General features: G+C 30.0%; 2 protein-coding genes across 4 annotated transcripts in view; one reads left to right on the forward strand and one right to left on the reverse strand.

Moving 5' to 3' along the window:
* Window positions 1-5341: 5341 nt before the first annotated feature.
* Window positions 5342-9371, reverse strand: LOC105149532 (hypothetical protein). The gene is made up of 7 exons (XM_011062013.2): window positions 9221-9371; window positions 8761-9007; window positions 7947-8059; window positions 6973-7092; window positions 6503-6652; window positions 6367-6429; window positions 5342-5545 (listed from the first exon to the last, which is right to left on the reverse strand). Exons 1-7 carry the CDS (start codon window positions 9294-9296, stop codon window positions 5379-5381), a joined length of 936 nt encoding a protein of 311 aa, XP_011060315.1. The 5' UTR covers window positions 9297-9371; the 3' UTR covers window positions 5342-5378.
* Window positions 9372-9936: 565 nt separating this feature from the next.
* The window catches only part of wb (wing blister), a 167859-nt gene continuing 158447 nt past the window's right edge, over window positions 9937-19348 (forward strand). For 2 of the 3 annotated variants that reach the window (XM_011061994.2, XM_087411711.1), the window contains exon 1: window positions 9937-11147. In XM_011061994.2, coding sequence (XP_011060296.2) covers window positions 11018-11147 — 130 coding nt within the window. In that variant the 5' untranslated portion in view covers window positions 9937-11017. The remainder of the gene's footprint in view (window positions 11148-19348) is intronic. The other variant, XM_011061995.2, reaches the window with a different exon arrangement.

The following is a 19348-nucleotide window of genomic DNA, read 5'->3' on the forward strand; positions in this document are numbered from 1 at the left end:
AATTCATTAATAGAAAATCTCAGTTCCATTTAGAAAAGGCTGCTATTGAACATGTATCGTCCGTTATTAATCATTAGTTGATCATAGTATTGTCATCTCAGAGAACATCGTAGAGATCATCGTACATGTAATACAATATCATAATGTTCGTGTGTTATAACTGGACGTTCCACTCTCGGAATTGATCAAACGCCAGATTGAGTGGAAAATAAAAAAATTGCGAATGTGATATTTATAATAAAAATAACAAAAATAAGCTATTGAATAATCTCTGGCATAGTTCACAACAGCATATAATTGGCTTGAACGAAAATTGAAAAATTTACATGTAGAGAATAGATGTTACAAATTTAATAACGCGATTTCTATTTACGATTGTTGTAATGCGTTGGTCACATTCTATCATTTTGTGATATTTTATTTTTACAAAAAATACTTAGAAGGAAAGGAATAACTTTTCATAAATATATTCACTTCACTAGAGCAAAGAAAATAACAAAAAAAAAATTATAATCAAGCTCGCGTTGGCAACTTCGAGAGTATGGAGCACGACGTAACAATAAGTAATGGGAAACAATACAATAATTTTTCATACTGTTTTTACTTTTTACTACATATGATTACGTATCTGTGTAATCTTATTCTTATCGAATATTGTATATTTAGCCGCGGTGCATATCGAGTGATGCATTCTTCGACGCATTTTTAAAAATGTGCCGCAAAAATTGTCCTCCGCAGAATTCACAGTCAAGAAAATATTACTTTAATGACAAGATTTATCGAGAGATTTACAAACAACTACGTAAAAAATTCTACAACTTTGCGCGACTAAAGCAATATTTACAATGAGATTTTAATGCATAAAGTTTAAACTTAAAACCTAAAGCCATCAAAAACTGATTAATCAAAGTCGAAGATGAAGAGAATAATCGACTATAAATGGTTAATTTTAAATTTTACGCCTCAAAATTTCATTACAGACACTTTAGAATTAGTTAAGGAGTTTGATAAATCATGGAGATAGGAATTTAAAAATCTAAAGATACAACGATCCGAGATAGGGTCCAAGAATTCCAGATGTGATGATTCGTAATCTCAGAAATCTAGGAAAAACCTTTCAGACATTCAAGAATCAAAGAAAGAACAAAATTTCTCTGTCAAGTCTATCCGAACGATATCGACACAAAATACGATTTATATTTTTATACTTTTGCTCCAAAAAATTTTGAAACGTTTATTGTTAATTATTAAACTTTTATCTCTTATGGAGTAAAACAGACTCACTGTGAACTCTGTAGAGCCTATCTTTTGCAGCAATCTGTACACGCGTACCGACATTACATCTTATGCTCTCTAGTTTGTATCTGTAGCATTTGCCGAGGATTCTCGATTATAATATTAGTACGAAATAAATAAGATCGCGTGTACTGGTGTGCATTTGTTTCGTGTGCTTGTACGTATGCGATTCGAGAGAGAAAGGGAGAGAGAGAAAGAGGAAGAGAAAGAGCGATGGCTTGCGTGTGTATTTATCTCAAGAACGATTCGCAATCGACATGTAACACAAGAGAGAAATATTATTTCCTGATTCTACAAAAAGAAACGGCGATAAGCGAAGCTTTTGCGCGAATTTCATGACAGTTTTGACGAGATCCCGAATCAGATGCGAATAAGAAGAACTCCAATAGAGAGTATTTTATTCCATATCATGTGTTAATATGCTTTCAATACAAATCGTTTCATAAGCTAGATTTCGATCCTCCTGATAAGAAGCGTACAATTGAAGGGAACGAATAATTGCGCTATGATTTCTGCGGATTCCATTTCCGAGAATTATGCAGCATAAAGTTATAATTACGAAGGAAAAACTCTCGTTAAAGTACAAATCTGCAGGTACACCGAATTGTTATTTTATCACTCTTTAACGACAATCTTATCTTTTCTTATTTATTTATTACCGCACAGGAGCTTTAAGCAATCGGAAGATTTAATAAATTTCTATTACAATTTTGTAAATTCTCATTGCTTAATTTAATTCTTTCGTCTGAACATTTATCGATCTTAATTTTCGTAAATCGCGAGATCTCGTGTAATAAAATGCAATAAAAATAATTCTTAAGTCGACATTATGTCGATAAATATACAAGAGCTTATCGCAGCGTACAGAATAAATGCGCGATATCGTCAAGCTTGTTAAATGATATCGTAAAAGTTATTTAACAAATCTTCTATTTGATATTGCACAAAATGACACGGTGTGTCATGCCAGCGCTCTTATGCAGATCGCCGTCAATTAAACAAGAGATCGACGAGAAATGCCGGAAGAAAAGAATGCGACCATCGCAGTCGTTAGACTCGATAAACGTATTAGTTTAAGTACGTGCGTTACTGTTATTTACTTGCCATATCAAGATATTTACTTACCATATCCGCGCATATCACGTGTGTAATAATAAATAAAACAGGATACAAATCATAGACTGCCGTTGGACTAGCATCACAAATTCATGTACTTACACACTTTCATACAGTTTTTAACATCCGCGAGAATATTACTGATCGATTTTACAATTGCGCGTCGTTCAAGAAAGATGAACGAGTAGTGCTCGTCCACATATTTGACCGTCCGCTGCCAGCAGGACGTGTTCATACATTGCCAACGGTTTTTCAACGATATTGTACAAGTGCTTGAAACGCTTTTTTTTTAACTCGCGAATTTCCACTTTTCCAATTCTCTATACTTCGATTTAAAAATTCTGCGAATAACATTTATTCAAATTCTGTGAATACCTCTCGGAACTCAAAATCTGTTATTCTTACTATTTTAATCATGAATGTGCCATTGTGACAGTTTAATCAGAATTATGTATGTCAATATTAGTTCTGATATCTAATTTAAAAAAATAAAATTGAAGTGTGTCACATGGCACAGACCATATTTTTATATATAAAGTGACGTCTACAATAAGATTTTAAGGCATAGAACTTAAGTTTTACGCCTTCAAAAATCTCATTGTAGACGTCGCTTTAAACAGATGAATTTATGTTGCACAATAAGAATCTTTCTCGCTCGGTAAATCTATAATCTATTTAATAAAAAATAAAATTAGTAATTTATAGCATCTTGATTAAAAAAATATACAAAAAGGTTATATAATATTTAATTATAATTCTTTTGTAATTATAAAAATTATTTTATACATAATTGTAAGAAATTTAGAGGAAATACGCACAATAGAGAAGTTATCAACGTCAGAGCTGTGTGACTCAAATGAAAAAAATAGAAATCTATTATCATTATAGAAAAGATCCAGGCCTCAGTTTAAGTCTCCAAGCGCCTAGTTTTCTCGTGCTGTCGCTTTTTTACATAATTTTTTAAAATTAAAATGACTCCTAAAAATAAGACTGGTTTATCGAATAAGACCGGTGACTAAATTTCAATATATATCTTGAGCAATGCACAAGTGAAAATTTAATTAATTCGAATTATATCTATGCTTTATTTTGCAAAATTGAACAAAAGGCTGTGTAAAACATTTTGCAACAAACTATTCGAAAAATCATTGGATAAAAAATTTTAGGTTTTATCGTTTAGTAAAGATTTCTTTAAAAAAATATATTTAATTTCGCGGAGAACATGTGAAATATGGAAATTCGCAATAAGCACAACAATACGAATTAACTTTTGCGACGAAGCGACAGATAGGCCGTTCGAAAATCGCGCGATTGCGATCGAAATGCGTCTCGACAGATGGACTCGATAGAGATAGCAAATTATTGTATACCGATTAGAAATAGTGTAAACGGACGCGTTCCGTCGATTGATCGCGCGATCGATCGGTTGGACAATGATCATGAGCAAACAACGGGGAACTTCGAACCGCTTGGTATAAAGTAATTCAGTGCTTAAAAAGCCGAAAGAGAGGAACACTAATTATATCTCCGTAAATATCCTATAATATATTCAAAACAAAAAAAAAAGATAACCAAAGCATTGTAACCTTCTAGAGGCAAAGAAGAAATAGCGAAGTACCTAATCTTGTATGATTTAGTTTGACCACTGATTTGTCCGTGTGTGTTCGTTACTGAAATATATGTTTCTTTAGTAAAAAAATTTTGGAAAATTTACACTTATGTATTTTATTAATAATTTCCCTCTATTCATACACATAGTTCCTTATTCCTATCTCTTATTATGCAAATATATGTAAAAGCGAATAGCAAGTTGCATCAAATTTATTATTTATACATTAAATTCAAATTTCAAGACAAAATATTAAAAAAAAAATTATTTAGCAGTAATAAGAATTTATTACTATTATATTTATATTATTTTAATTTTTCTATATAAATATTATTATTAGATTTATATTTTATATATATATATATAAAACTTATAACTTCGATACCTCTATTAATAATATTAATGTTTTAAGCGTTTTGTAAGCAAAATGAAGCTTGTTTAGAGTAATTTATTTAAAAGAATGATGCATCGTTTTTCCTTTCAAATAAAAATACATACTTTATTTAAATGAAAGGGGAACTCTTCCGTATATATTATAAACTATATTTTTTTATACATATATTTAAAAATTTATTATTTTTATTTTAAAGATAATTTTATATATAACTACAATACTATTATCATATTAGAATCAGTTTTAGATTTTAGTTATCATTATAAGTTATAAATTATAAAAAGTTATAAGTTATAAATTTACTTGTTTTCTATATTAATAGTTACGTTAAAAAGTGCAAATTTTTTTGCAAACTTGCAATATAAATTAATATTTTGTAAGAGCTTATCAATAGATTAGTTTTTCAAAGAAATTAATATATGTGATGCATTTACATAGATAATTATAATTACTGCAATAATAACTGCATACAAGATATAACTATAAGAGATAGTTATTATGGCTAATCACACAATTAATATTATCCTCATGCGTAAAATGCATATACATCAGTCATGTGGAATAATCTTCGTACATCGGATGAGCTATACTTAATGGTAATATAACGCGATTATTAGAAGCAGTTAGTGTGATCTTGAATTGTTGCAAATTGAAGATTATTTCTCGGTAAAGCAATATACATTCTTATTATATAAGGAATATTCACCAGTACCTATATTTTCAATGATATGAAAGCACAACTCTGAAGATACAACTTAGAATTTGTAATGCCGTATACAATTTCTTTTGATAAACAGATATTTTATTACATTAATGTATATTAATAATTAATAAGTAATATGTCTTTTCTTGTAAATATAAATTTTTATTACAATTTAAAGTTATCATAAATCTTTTTTAATAAAATTTTGTATCTTATAACAAAAATAATAATCTAATATATTATAATGTCCTTCATAATGTTTACAAATTAACAAAATAATTAATACTACAATTATTTTTCGATATATATATACAAGTTAATACAGGTGGTACTTCGCAAATGCAATTAATACATTCGGTGGTATAACTTGGAGTTGGCTGTAGTCTGTCTCCAATTTGCAATAGCAAATTACCAAATATACACATATCTGGAAAAAGGAATATCAAATAAATAATAATATATTTTTTTAGAATATGATAAATATTAATAGTATGTCAATTGTTTTATATAGCACATTCTTGTATTCAAAGTAAATTGGATGAGCAATGAAGTGAGTTGTATTTTGTAATTAGTTATCATTTTATAGGATCATAATATTAACGTATTACAGAAATTGATTTTGCGCAGTGCTCGTTATCCATATGCAATGTTTGTCGCAATTACCTCCTATTTTGACGCAAATCACAATACAATTGTGTAATTAGTATCGCTTGACTGTTCAAATACGTGCCAATACTTCATTTTATATACCTTACATATTCATATAATTACCGAATGACATTTTATCGTGAAGTAATAAATTTGTTTCTTAATATCGCGATCCATAAAATTAATAAAAATATTAATAATTAATGAATTTAAACATATTAACAAACAATTAACTTCAGACAAAAAATTAACTTCTTCAGCTTTGTTAAAGTACGCTAATATTAATTTTATTTTTCATACTACTCATAGATAATGCTCTAATTTTTCAATAGAATTCGAATTGAATAACGATTCGAATGATTACTTATTGAAAGAATGTGATATAAATTAATAAAGAAAATATTGTTTACATTTTAAAAGAATAATTAAAATGTATATAGCAAATTGTATATATTACTTCAATGCCATGTGAATGTATGTATATTCTAAATTTCTTAAATATAACAGAAATAATTTTCTTATCAACCAATGTAATATTCCGCGAATGCATATGGGATATTATAAAATAAATTTACATTTAAAAATAAATATGAAACATACTACTATAATTGTCATCCATCATAAAAGGTAATCGGCTAGGAATGACAACGTCACCAGGAAGCTCTAAAAAATTCAACAAAAGTTATGAGAATAACATAACGATGAAATGTGTACAACATTCAAATTACAAACTTACGACATAACATTGTCTCATAACACGTGTTCTTTTTTACGTAATCTTTGAAAACTGGAGCACAATTTCGACGAAAATAATCATCGTGATTGAATGCAGGGTGAAAACATGGAGAATGATTAGGCTTGATACAGAAAGGTGGAACATTTTCACCTAAAATTAGAAAATTCCCAATTCTAATAAGTATTATGTATATTAAATCTTTAGGAATTATATAATTTAACTGTTCAATGTCACTTTCCATCATTTTATTACCTATTTATTATATGAGTATAAAAATATCGCGTAAAAATGAACATATATATTTTTTCAATCGAAACGTCAAATACTAAGGAACAGTAACAAGCAAATATATGTATCTTTATTACTTAAAAAATTTCAGCATATAAAGTGAAACAAATCTTTATAGAGATAATGGCACCAAAAGATTAAAAGTAAATTTATTTTATGATAACAATTAACATTATTATTACCTTTGTATCCTGGTTGGCAAATACAAATCAAATCGGGTTCTTCATTCACTTTGAAATATTCACCATCAAGATATATATGATTATTTACATCACAAACAGGTATATCTTCCAATTTTTTAGCTAAAACATTTAAGAAGCATTACTTATACTTTACGATTATATTTTCTATAGTTTTATTTAATTATATATGTGTGTGTATTGATATGACTAATCGGTTGACTAACTTAAATCAAATTTTTATAACAATAATAAATATATAATTGTGTTATAAGTTTATTATATACAGTGAGTACAAAAGTATTCGTACAGAGAAAATATTTTTTTTTAATTTTATTTTTTTAAATTAAATATTATCCAGCGAGAAATGGGTCAAATTGATCATCGAATTGATGTCAAATCGATATTAATATGATGATTTCAACATCAATTTGATGTCAATTCGATGTTTAATTGATAATCATTTCTTGCTGGATAATTAACAATTTATTCATAAAATATAAAATAGACTGTATGTTTCTTAAAATTATATTATTAATTATATATCAAAAAGATGTGTATTAATTATAGAAAATATCATCAATATAAAATAGATCATCTGAAAAATAAGCGAAAATTAAAAGCTCTATTGTTTGGATGCTCAAAAAATATTCGTAATAATCGAAAAATTTAGCTTATAATATCAGAAATACATGCAAAATTCATTTGTATATATTAGAACAGAATGTATTCATTGTATAAAATTGTTAATTAATGTTTATTTTCTACAAATAAAACTTTTTTTATAAAAAATTTCCGTGTACGAATTCTTTTTGCTTTCATTGTATATTATATATACTTTCTTGAATTTTAATGAAAATAATTTTCACGTAATAATTACCTGTCAAGTGTTGTGAATATACAGAATATATATAATATAGTACATAAATATATACATAGTATATATGTATATGCTTTTCAATTAAAAACATACTTACGACAAATTTGTTTCTGATTTTTGCAACATGTTGTTGGATTTTGCCGTAAATAGCAACCATTTTTTACCTCTATCTCGGTACATTGGGAATGCTTTGAACACTGAAACGCAGCACTATATTGAAAAATTGGAGTTTAATCAAAAGATTTCAATAATTTTTACATTTTTTATAAATTAGCTGTAAATGATTAAACATTTGATATTTTTATGTGAAATTAAATATATTTTTTTATATCAAATACGTTTTTAACTTTGCATTGTGCAAATGATGGTTTACAGACGAAAAATTTAGATACTCTACAATGTAAATAAGTGACGTATAACTGATCGATAATCAAAAATTCATTAAAGGCCTTAACAAATAAAGACAAATCGCGTCAAATATGAAATGCAAATAATATAATAACATGTAATTTAAATTAAATAACATCATCTCATCTAAAATATGAAAGCATAGCAATACATTTTCAAAAAATTATATTATATTAATAAATTATTTATATAAAGAAAATATTCAGCTATTTTTACAAAAATATATATAATTGTATATTGCAAAATGTAAATATTCTCTAAATATAAAATTTAGCTTTTTTTTATATGACAAATGAATTTAAAACCGTGATATGTGTGCATGTGTATATTGTTATTATTTTCTTTAGCTATTTTATCTTCACATAATTTATTCATAATATATGGATTAATCTTGTTCGATAGGTTATATATATATTATTATATATACACTATTAATTATTACAAATAATGCACTTATTTTACGGTGAAATAATTTAATTTATTTATTTGGACGTCATACTTACATTTGATTCTGGATAAATGAGACTCTGCAAATGCATGAGATATCACAAAAATTTGAATCATTAGGGTTAAGGACTTGATTGGGACCATATATACGACCGTTAATATAACACTTGTCCCTGGATCTTCGTTTGATATGATTACAGTTGAAACTTTTCGGGCAATTGTCCTTCTTGTCGTCGTATATTGGCGTGCATCTGAGATCCTTGTAATACGTTAATGGACCCGGACATTCAGATAGGAATATGTCTTTATGAAAACAAAAACATCAAAAGTTGTTAACAATTATAAACGAGTGAAATTAATTCGAATCACGTAGGTTTTCTATTACTAATCACATTATCAGTCTATCAACGTAATATTTGGTTAATAATTTTATATGGAAGTTACGTTCTAAAAGTAGTTAAAACACAATTACTTAAGCGATGAAAAATGAGATATTGATTTTTCTTTACGATTTACCTCGGTCAGCTTCGACAACGGCGGCGATGAACGCCACGAAGATGCACAATTGAACACAAATACGTGTGCTTCCCATGATCAAACACGCGCAAATATGTTATAGACTGCGTGTTCGCATTACATTACTTATACTGTTGCGACTACCGATTCGAGAAGGGGCGCAAGGTTGTGAAGGAACATACGTGAGAAGTTTAAAAATAAATATAAGAAAAGAGTCTAAACAGAAAGAATAGTATAGAAGAATATAAGCGTTGTATACATAAATCCACATAAATATTTGATGTTATAATCATATATATTTCGACCAGTACAAAGAACAGTGGAAGATATCTTCGTCTTTAAAATCTGTATTTTTAAAACTTTTCATTAAGTGCAATTGCGTGTTAAACATTTAGCAATAAAATTCTTGTATTATATTGCATCGTTCATAAAAAATTAAGAATTATATTCTTGAGGCTTCCACGAGTGCTTTCTATATAAAGATTATGCTTTTCATGGGTTTCCTCCGTATTCAGATCCATTCTTGGAATGCCAACGTTTCGTGAACCTTACAGATTAAATCAAGAATTAAATGACTTTGGTAATAGACATAAAAATATTTATGTCCTTTGTGCGTGTCTCGAGTCTGAGGCGTAATCGTATTGGAAGTATAACGCTCGCCGCTTGAATATGAGAAGGGTGGGGGTGACCGCGCGGCGCTCGGTGGTGACTCGGCGCTCGCTTCAGTCAGTTCGTTCGCGACCTTCACGTCGGTAGTGCTAGAGCGTCGTAGTTGGCTCGTCTTTCCCTTCTTTCTCGCACGCGGCTAGTTTCTCGGTACAGAATTTTGGGTAATCTCTCTCTATCTCTGTCAAAAGTGTGGCGCCCATTCCCGCAGACGGATGTTCCCGTGTGGACGGAAAGAAAGTAAGACATTAAATTTCTACTTCATACACGTCGTACGTGCGAGATCGCCAACCACCGTGGTGGCCATGTCGCGTGGTGCGGTGGTGATTTCTTTTTGTCATCTATCGTCATCTACACTCGGAAGAGCAGAGTGAATGCGCGCCGGTAAAAGATTCCTCGTCTCCGAGAGCAACAAGTGAGCGCGTCCGAAAATATCTATCGAACTTTTCGATCCTGCGCATCGGTCGCGTATTCGAAGCGCGGAGCAGTGAATCGCACTCGTGACTAAATTCACATGGTTCGAGTTTTCGCTTTCGCGGAACCGTTCGCGTCGTGTTCATCATTTCGGAATATCGCGCGGGGAAAATTCGCGAGTGCGTGACATCGAGAATAAAAACCTGACATTGATGTCAATGGATTAACGTGGATTAACGTGGATTAACGTGCGCTGACGGTGAAGACGGAGGTGCGACGCGTTAGCGTCGCTCTGAAGTTGTCCGATGGAGACGAGATAACGTTGAATAACGTGGCGATGATCGTTCCGAAAATCTTGTCGTGTAAAAAAAGCGAAAGTCGCCGATGTGTTTCGGTATGATCGAGTGGCGTTTAGAAATTCGCGATAATCGCCGACGAATTAGCGAAAACGACGGAAACGCGACGACGAGATGTGGATAAGTTGCTGATTTTCGCACGCGATCTATCACGAGGCGATCAACATGGCGATACGACAATGCGACGCGAATCGATGATTGACGAGAGCCGGAGCGGAATGAGACAGTAATTTTTCATTTATCGTTTTTCTTTTTTATTCTTTTTTTTTCCGTTCGACGATTTACAGACTATGTGAGTGCATCCTGTCAATGATCGCCTTTGTTCGGTGGTGTCAAGGAATTATAGGAATCCTCCTGGACCATGGCCACTGCCACGAAGAAGGAACATGCTAGCAACGTCACGTTACACCTCCTCATTGTTATCTTCTCGTTGTTCCTGAACGACCTGACAGCTGTCCAAGCGCGCGGATTTAGACATAGTCTTAAGCAAGGTAAGTACCTGCTATTTGCTACGTTAAAAAAATTTATTAAATTTTAATAAATATTTAGTTGAATAATAAATATTTACTAAATGTAAACATATATTTATTTGGTACAAGAACCATTAATTTAATGATTTAAAAATCATTTTAGTTATTATAAGTAAATATTTTATTAATATTATTCAAACAAATATTATTAAATTTTAATAATTTTTTAAATTATATTTATTGCTTTTAGTTTATCTAAGACAATTTGTTTTGAATCATATTTGACGTTGAATAATTTTATTGAATAAAAATCGAAAAATGTATATTTTAATTTCATGTGTTTTAATGAGAGAGTTTTTTATCTTTTTATTATAAATTTCAATAGTTGACTTCTTTCAATTAAAATTGTGAAACGCAAATGTTTTGAAAGAAACAATCATAATTTAGAGAGTTGTTATTTTATAATTATTTCTAAAATTTTATCATTAATTTGTTTATTGCATTACGAATAAAAATTTTTTAAAGAAATAATTTTAAAAAATATTAACCTACGCAGTTTTAGATACAAATGTTATTAAAAAGAAATAAAGAAATAATAGAATTTTAACTTCTTGTTAAATATATTCAAAAGTAATCAAACTTTTATATTGATACAATAGAATTAAAATCAAATGTTGATATAATAACTTTAGAGATTATTAAATTTCAAATAATATCTATATTTTTATTGAAGTTATATAATAATATTTTATTTATTCTACTTGCAATGTGTTATTCAAAATAAAATTTTGTTTTATTTATATAATATTTTAATCTATAAAAAATTGAGACATTCTATATGTTACAAATTATTTTACTTTTTTGAAGTATATATTATACACGTTTTTTGTCTTTGGTTGTATTCGACAGAAAAATCAGCTTTATAATTGTTAGATTTCTTAATATGATTGATTTATAACTTTATATCCAGTGATGAACTAAAAGTAACCAAAGAATTTTATAATTGCAAAGCTGTTTGTTCTGCTAAACACAGCTAGCTGATGCAGTTTATATTTTCATTCTGATTCATTTTATTCAACTATTTCGAACTTTTATGACATACTTCGCACGATGAGATCTTTATTTCCATTTATACATGTATGCCTTTTAAATGCAGATTACGATATCATTGCCATGCGGCCGCTGACGTTATGGCGATCGGCTTTGCATAAGACGTAAATATTACGCATACGCATACGACCATTGTCCATAACGTATTGAACGTTATTCAAATCGGTGCAATAACAAAACACTTCGAGCTTGTCGCGATTGAATTTTAGTGGGGCAGCAAACTGCCTGTTTTTAAGAAAATCAATGCTGTTTTATGCACTATAACACATTGACATACATTTATATGTCATATTTATACACATAATTTTTTTACACTAATACAATTACCAATTCTTTACATAAATTGTACTTAAATATTCATAAATTATTTAAAACATTCAGTCAACCATAATTGTAATCGGCATTGAATAATTTATTAATAATATTTGACTATAATTAATACATGTAATCGGTTGATTGAAGCTGAAGGTTTTAAATAATCTGTGAATAATATTTGACTATGATTTATATTAACAATTATATATTTCATGAAAAAATGCATAAGTAATTATTTTTAACTATGATAACATCCATCGTTACACTTTAGTTAATAATATTAATTATAAAAGTACGTTCTCATATTTATGTAAAGAACCAAGTAAATGAATTACTATAAAAATAAAAAAATCTGAAAAACCAAATATATCATTAATATAAACATAATTATTAAAAAGTCAATAAATTTTAGAATCTTATCTTTCACAAAAATATTAATCTAAAAAAATAGAAACGATCAATATAATAACTGCTTAGTATTTCTATATAGAAAAAAATTTCTTATTAAAAATGAATGAATCAAAAGATTCTGATTGTATCTATATTAATCACAATTTCAGTTATCTCAATTAGAATTATGATAGATTCAACCAGAAAATTTTGATTTGTCTATTTTTAATTATTAAAGCAACCAGATTCTCTAGTATAGTGTTAAATGCTCAATCGCCATCTCACAAATTATTTCCTACCGTCTGGGCCGACACGGAAGTTAATTAACCGATATAACATTAAATCTTGCATCGGATTGCACTTTAGAGACACGATCCATGTGCATAACGATGCCCACGCGATGCTGCACCACGTATCCCCCGATGATATTTTCCCCAAATTAAATCTCTCGCATTGCGTGGAGCCCTTGTGGTTTTATCCCGCGATAACATGTAATTTCGCTTCTTAAATTTTGGCTGGTTTCCGGCATGACACGAGGCAAAAACTACGCAGACCCGGACATGATGCGTGTGCGGTCTTTTAAAATATTGCCAAAAATTCCGACCGAATCTCGCGCGACCTCGTAAAACGTGTGTCTGGTCCGAGAATATTAAGCATCAGGACATTCCTCAGCCTCCTTCTCCTTCTCTTTGGGGATCTCTTTGCTTTATATTTAGCAACACGACGACGGCCGCCTCGAATCTCCACCGTAGGGCGCATCGCGAGTGCGAACGCACCCTTTTTACCTCGTTACTCGAGGACGATCAAAGGCGGTTTCTCTCGGGGATATCGATTCTCTCATATCAGCGATATCGCGTGTAACGTGCGCACTCGAACGATGAATAACAAAAATGTTGAGAGACAGGAGAAACGCATGGAGAGAGAAAGCGCGAAGAGGGTAAAGCGTTTCCGGCCGATGCAATTTATGAGCGGCTGGACTTTTCCGTGGAGGATTTATTGTAGACGCGTATAAATAAATAAATCGTATCGGTATACATGTAATGGCCGATTAATTAATATCTGTTTGAAAGCATTAATTAATGACAATTTAATATTTTGAAAGGTTTTTTGATATTTTTTAGTTTTAAAGCTTTTAAAGTATCAAAATATGATATTCTTTTCTAAAAATTATGTGTTAAATTATTAGAAAAAAATGCCTCAATTTTGAAAATAATTTCAGTAATTATTTAAACAAATTTGATATTACATTATTATAGCAAGCGAGATTTTTCCTCTAGCATTCCGAGATTATAAAGTCATTTTGCATGTTATAAGTTTGTCATATTTTTCAAGTTAATCGAAAAAATTCCGTACGTTAAGAGTCATTTACATATAGCTTTTAAATTTTGCTTGAGATTATGTCGATAACATGAAAATGCAAAAGAAGCATTCGAGATTTCTCGACATAGCTATGTATCACGCCGTTCTAGATCGTTGTGTTTTGAAGACTCTCTCGAAACGTTTCGACCGTTCAGTAGCTCGTTTATGAGGTAATTAACAGCCGATTAACGACCACAGTTGGGCCACTGAGTGTAATTAACTTTGGTAGATGCTTTCGTCTTTTGTATCGTTTACGTTCTTGCTTTTCGTCTCTCTCTTACTTTTCTCCTTATCCTTTCTTTTTTTCTCTTCCGATCTTAAGCCTCTTAGATGCCTGTCTTTTAAGAGGCAAAGCCGCGCGAGAAACATTTTTAATGACACTTACGCGATGACGGTGCGGCTCTCTCGCATCGATAAATAAAAATAACGCGTGATAATTAACGTTCACCGTTGGCTGCCTCTTCGACGCGAGATGCGATCGATCGATCGATCGATCGCACACGTAGCCGAACAGAATCACGCCGCCTTCGATGGGATCTTTAAGATATTGAGATCAAACGGCGCATTCGCACCAGCCCGCTTGTATGTTGCTTCCTGTTTCTGCAATCCAGTCGATCGGTTTGCATACCGAGTGGCAAACGCAAATTTCACTCCAAAATATTGCGAAATGTATTCCTCTATCCTGCCGCGCATGTAGCATACAATACGTAGGATATCGTATTTGCCATCGCGTTGGGTCTTGTTTTGCATTCACGTATAGTCGACTGGCTGAACGCTATTTATGTAGATTTTTTTTGGTACAGTTTTATGCAAAACATGAAATAAATATAAATAAAAAATATATATAAAATCAGTGTTGCAATACCTAAATATAAGTATCTAGGCATTCAGTATCTGTGTGCATTACTTAAGTCCTTATAAGCGGAAATACTTGTATCTGAATGCTTTTTTTGTAGAGTACCTTTTAAGATTACGTAGGTATACGATTTTTTTATCTATACATTGTTATTATATTATAAACTTAATTTTAATCCCCAGAAGAATTTCTCATACAATATTTGAAACACTGATTTAAAAAAAAACATTACAAATGACAATTATTCAAATATTAAGTACTACATAAGTAATAATTTGATGTAAAATAAAATTTACGTAATTTATTTTTTTTTAATGAGAAGTACCTAAAAAATAACTAAATCTTTCAGATACTTTTATACTGTACCTGTTTTATACCTAAATAATGTTTATAAATTCTTTATCTCTGTAACTACTAAGTACTTTTCCTATATAATACTTATATCTTAACCTTTTAAAAAATACTTTACAATACTGATAAAAAACATGATTTTTAACATAAAGTCAACTAGAAAGATGTGGCATGACAGATACATATAAATAAAACTACGACTATTTTGATTTTTTAATTTTCTTTAATACTTTATTTAATATTTATAAAATTTAGAATAATTATAAAAGCCTTTCTATCAAAATTTTTTATAAATAGTATTTTATAGGATAATTATGAAAGCCTTTCCATCAATATTTTTTTATAAATAGTTTATTATAGAATAATTAATAATTATTACGTTAGGTAATCTGTATTTATAAACTTTATATTTTGCATCAACTAATATTTATATGTAATTTCTGATTATCTATATATATATAACTAACAATAGATAATATCTATTATACAGATATAATTTTTATCATTGAAATTAATGCTCACTATATCATGTGTGTTTCCTCATTGGTCTCATTTCCTGTTTCTACGATGCAATTTACGGGTAACGATTAAAACACCTAAAGCGATATTGTGTATGTAATCGAACGTACATTGATCATGTTCGCATGCTCGGATTATTTTTATAAAATTTTATAATTTTGTAGCTATATATTACACAACTTCAAATTTATGTTCTTACGCCTTTACTTTCGACGAAATTTATACTGTGCCTTTAAATTATTATCTGATAATTGGCATTCGATCGCATGTAACATTTTGACTCCGTCAATTTGATGAATCAGATAATATAATTTCTTCTCGCGCGATTTTCGGGCAACATCAGGCCACGCGAGAGAAACGATAATGAAGCGACTGGCTGAATCAAATAAAGATAAAGGGATAAAGACGCCGTTGCGGTGTACCCTCAAGTTGTCGAGACGTAAAAGGCGGTACCCAGACTCTATCTAAACGACGAGGATTCGCCCGAGGGGGGATCATTAATTTAATTAGTTTCGGAGAAAGAGCGGATTTAATCATTTGCTCCGATGGATCGACGTGAATGCTCGTTGTTCGGTCTTGGAGAAGCGGGGCGTTTCTACTTTAACATCTGTTGCGTTTAATCATCAGTTATCTTAAAGAGCATTTAACGGGGAAATTTAAAGGGAAATCGATGAATTATCGGTATTAGAAATTTGTCTTGGATGACTTTTGATTGATCGTTTCTTCGTGACAGTTGGCATACTTTCTGATTAATTCAATAATAATATCCGTATAATTTCCTTTTTACAAGAAATACACATCTATATGTATAGTACCTGTTCTATACAATGTTCATTTCGATTTATTCATTAATCGTCATTTGTTAATTAGAAATATTATAACTAATTATTAAAAGAAACTATTTAAGGTTGATATAAGTTGATAACTATAAATATGTGTATTGATTTCTATTTAAGTAACAAATATAATGTTTATGCTGTAATTAAAATTTCCAAGCACAAAGAATGAATAGCTTTGTTAAAGTTATTCAAAATTGAACTAGATACTAATCTGAAAATAATTTTGTTGGACTATCAAAATAGTTAGGCGCTCAAAAAAATGTTTGTTAGATATAAAACTTTTTGCATTTCTTATCGTACTTGAGATTTCTATGTAATTATTTTAATAGTCGAAATTATTTTTAAATCTGTACCCAACTAAATACTTTCACAAAATCGTTCTTTTCGAAAAGTTTTTCGTTTTTTCTGACCGCACTTAGTATCGATCTCGAGGATTGGTTTGTAACAACAGGCGTCAATCACTTTGAAATACGTCAATAATGACATAAACGATTCGCGGTCGACGTTACGTAGCGCACCTGGCACTTTTCGAAGCCGACGCAACGCCCTTTCGAAATCTCTGCGCCGTTCTCGAAATAATCCCATTCTCGTTTCGCGCGCGCTTCTCGTTTTGTTCCTGTTTAAATGCCAGGCCGACCCGAGCATGCAAAGTAACACTGCCAGCGTGTACGTGCCCGGAGTACCGAGGGTTCTATGGAACCACGTGGACTCGCGACCAGGCCCTTAAGGGAATGTGAGACCATGACAAGAGTGATCCACTTGAATTATAAACCGTGATTTTCGAGGCTATTAAAATCCTTTATTATTAATTACTCGACGTCTTCCTTCAATGAAACAGAATTTCTTCATTCATAAAATTTTGATAATGAACGCATTTTTTTCTACGAAAAATCGATGTGTGAATGAAGTCTGATACAAATGTATTGTTTTGTTTAGAACAAATATGTTAAAGAAAAAATACGTATAAGAAAAAAGATTATTCTGAATGAAAATTAATATTTTAAATTTTAATATGAATCGAAATTCTTGAGTATTAGTAGTTAATTAAATAATAAATGTGCGATTAAAAATAAAATTAATTCCCGTTTAAATAACATTGTCTTTTAAGCATCACGAATTTTTTTTTTAGATACCATAATGACATTGGTATGTATGTTTTACCGTAGATATTTTAGGATACTTCCGGTGTTAGACATGTCTGTTTGAGAGACGTATCAATTATCGACGACGAGTCGTGCGCTACTGTTCTTAATTGGCTCGGACGAAATTAGTTCAAACGTGTCTGCCGGCAATCCTTTTTCGGCCGGATCGCTTGTTACTCCCGATCGAACGACAATCATTTCTGTTTCGAGATGGCGAAATTCGCTTATTATTATGTTTTCTTGTATATGCCAATTGCTTTGCAATAAAATTTGATATTATTAATAAAATGTCATGAGTTAAGAAGAGGATTCCTATTAACAGACTATATTGCGCGAGAATAGATTCTCAGAACGAGGTGAACCGTGCCAAATATAATTTACCGGAAGTCTTAATATGATAATTCTGAAAATGTTCTGAAAAAATTATTTTATGCAAAATATGGCTTAATCTGAAAATCATAATTAATTATCCATATTCGGTTAATTGGAATTTATAATATATAACTATAATTTATATTATAGTTTTATTTTTCGAATTCAAGACATGCCCGAGATTGAAATAGAACGATATAGCAATGATACAAAATCAAATAACAGTAACTTTACAATATAAAATATAAAGTTTATAATTTGTTGTAATTAATACACATATGATTATTATTCATATTAATACACATATGATTATTATTATATTAATTAAATTGAAATTGAATTATTATTCGTTACATTGAAATGCTAATTTAGTAAACAAATCGCCTAATCATTGTATCAACCTATGTGCCCACATAGGTGATAAAATGGACATTTTCGCGATGATATAGCCCGATTTCGTGGACTATAATGTACTGCATGTATATCTGAGAAGCTTCGTGAAAGGCTCTCTCTTTCATGAAAGACTCCGTTCTGTTTCAAATTCTGCATTCAATAAATCGATTATTCATTCGGTTATCGATAGTAATGCTTCATGTTTACAAAATGCCCGAGCTTATGATTCAATTTAAAAAATTGCTTTTGTACTACATATTATCTGTTATATATACTAAAATTATATTACATGGAAAGAACAATTTTGTTATTAAAAATTTAGTATCTAAAAATTTAATTAGATACAGATATAAAAATAATTTTATTGAACTATTAAAATAATTATGCAGAACACTTAAGTATTGATACAAAATGATGCTAAAAGTTTTAACATTCTAACAATCAGTTTGAACATTCTGTATAAGTATTTTGATGATCTAAACAAAATTATTTTCAGATCTGTATTTAACTAAATTTTTATTTTGACAAAATTATTCTGCGAATTTATTATAATATAAGAGCATTTTAAATGCATGA

The sequence above is a fragment of the Acromyrmex echinatior genome, chromosome 12, assembly GCF_024713525.1.
Source record: "Acromyrmex echinatior isolate Ae372 chromosome 12, ASM2471352v2, whole genome shotgun sequence".
NCBI lineage: Eukaryota > Metazoa > Arthropoda > Insecta > Hymenoptera > Formicidae > Acromyrmex > Acromyrmex echinatior.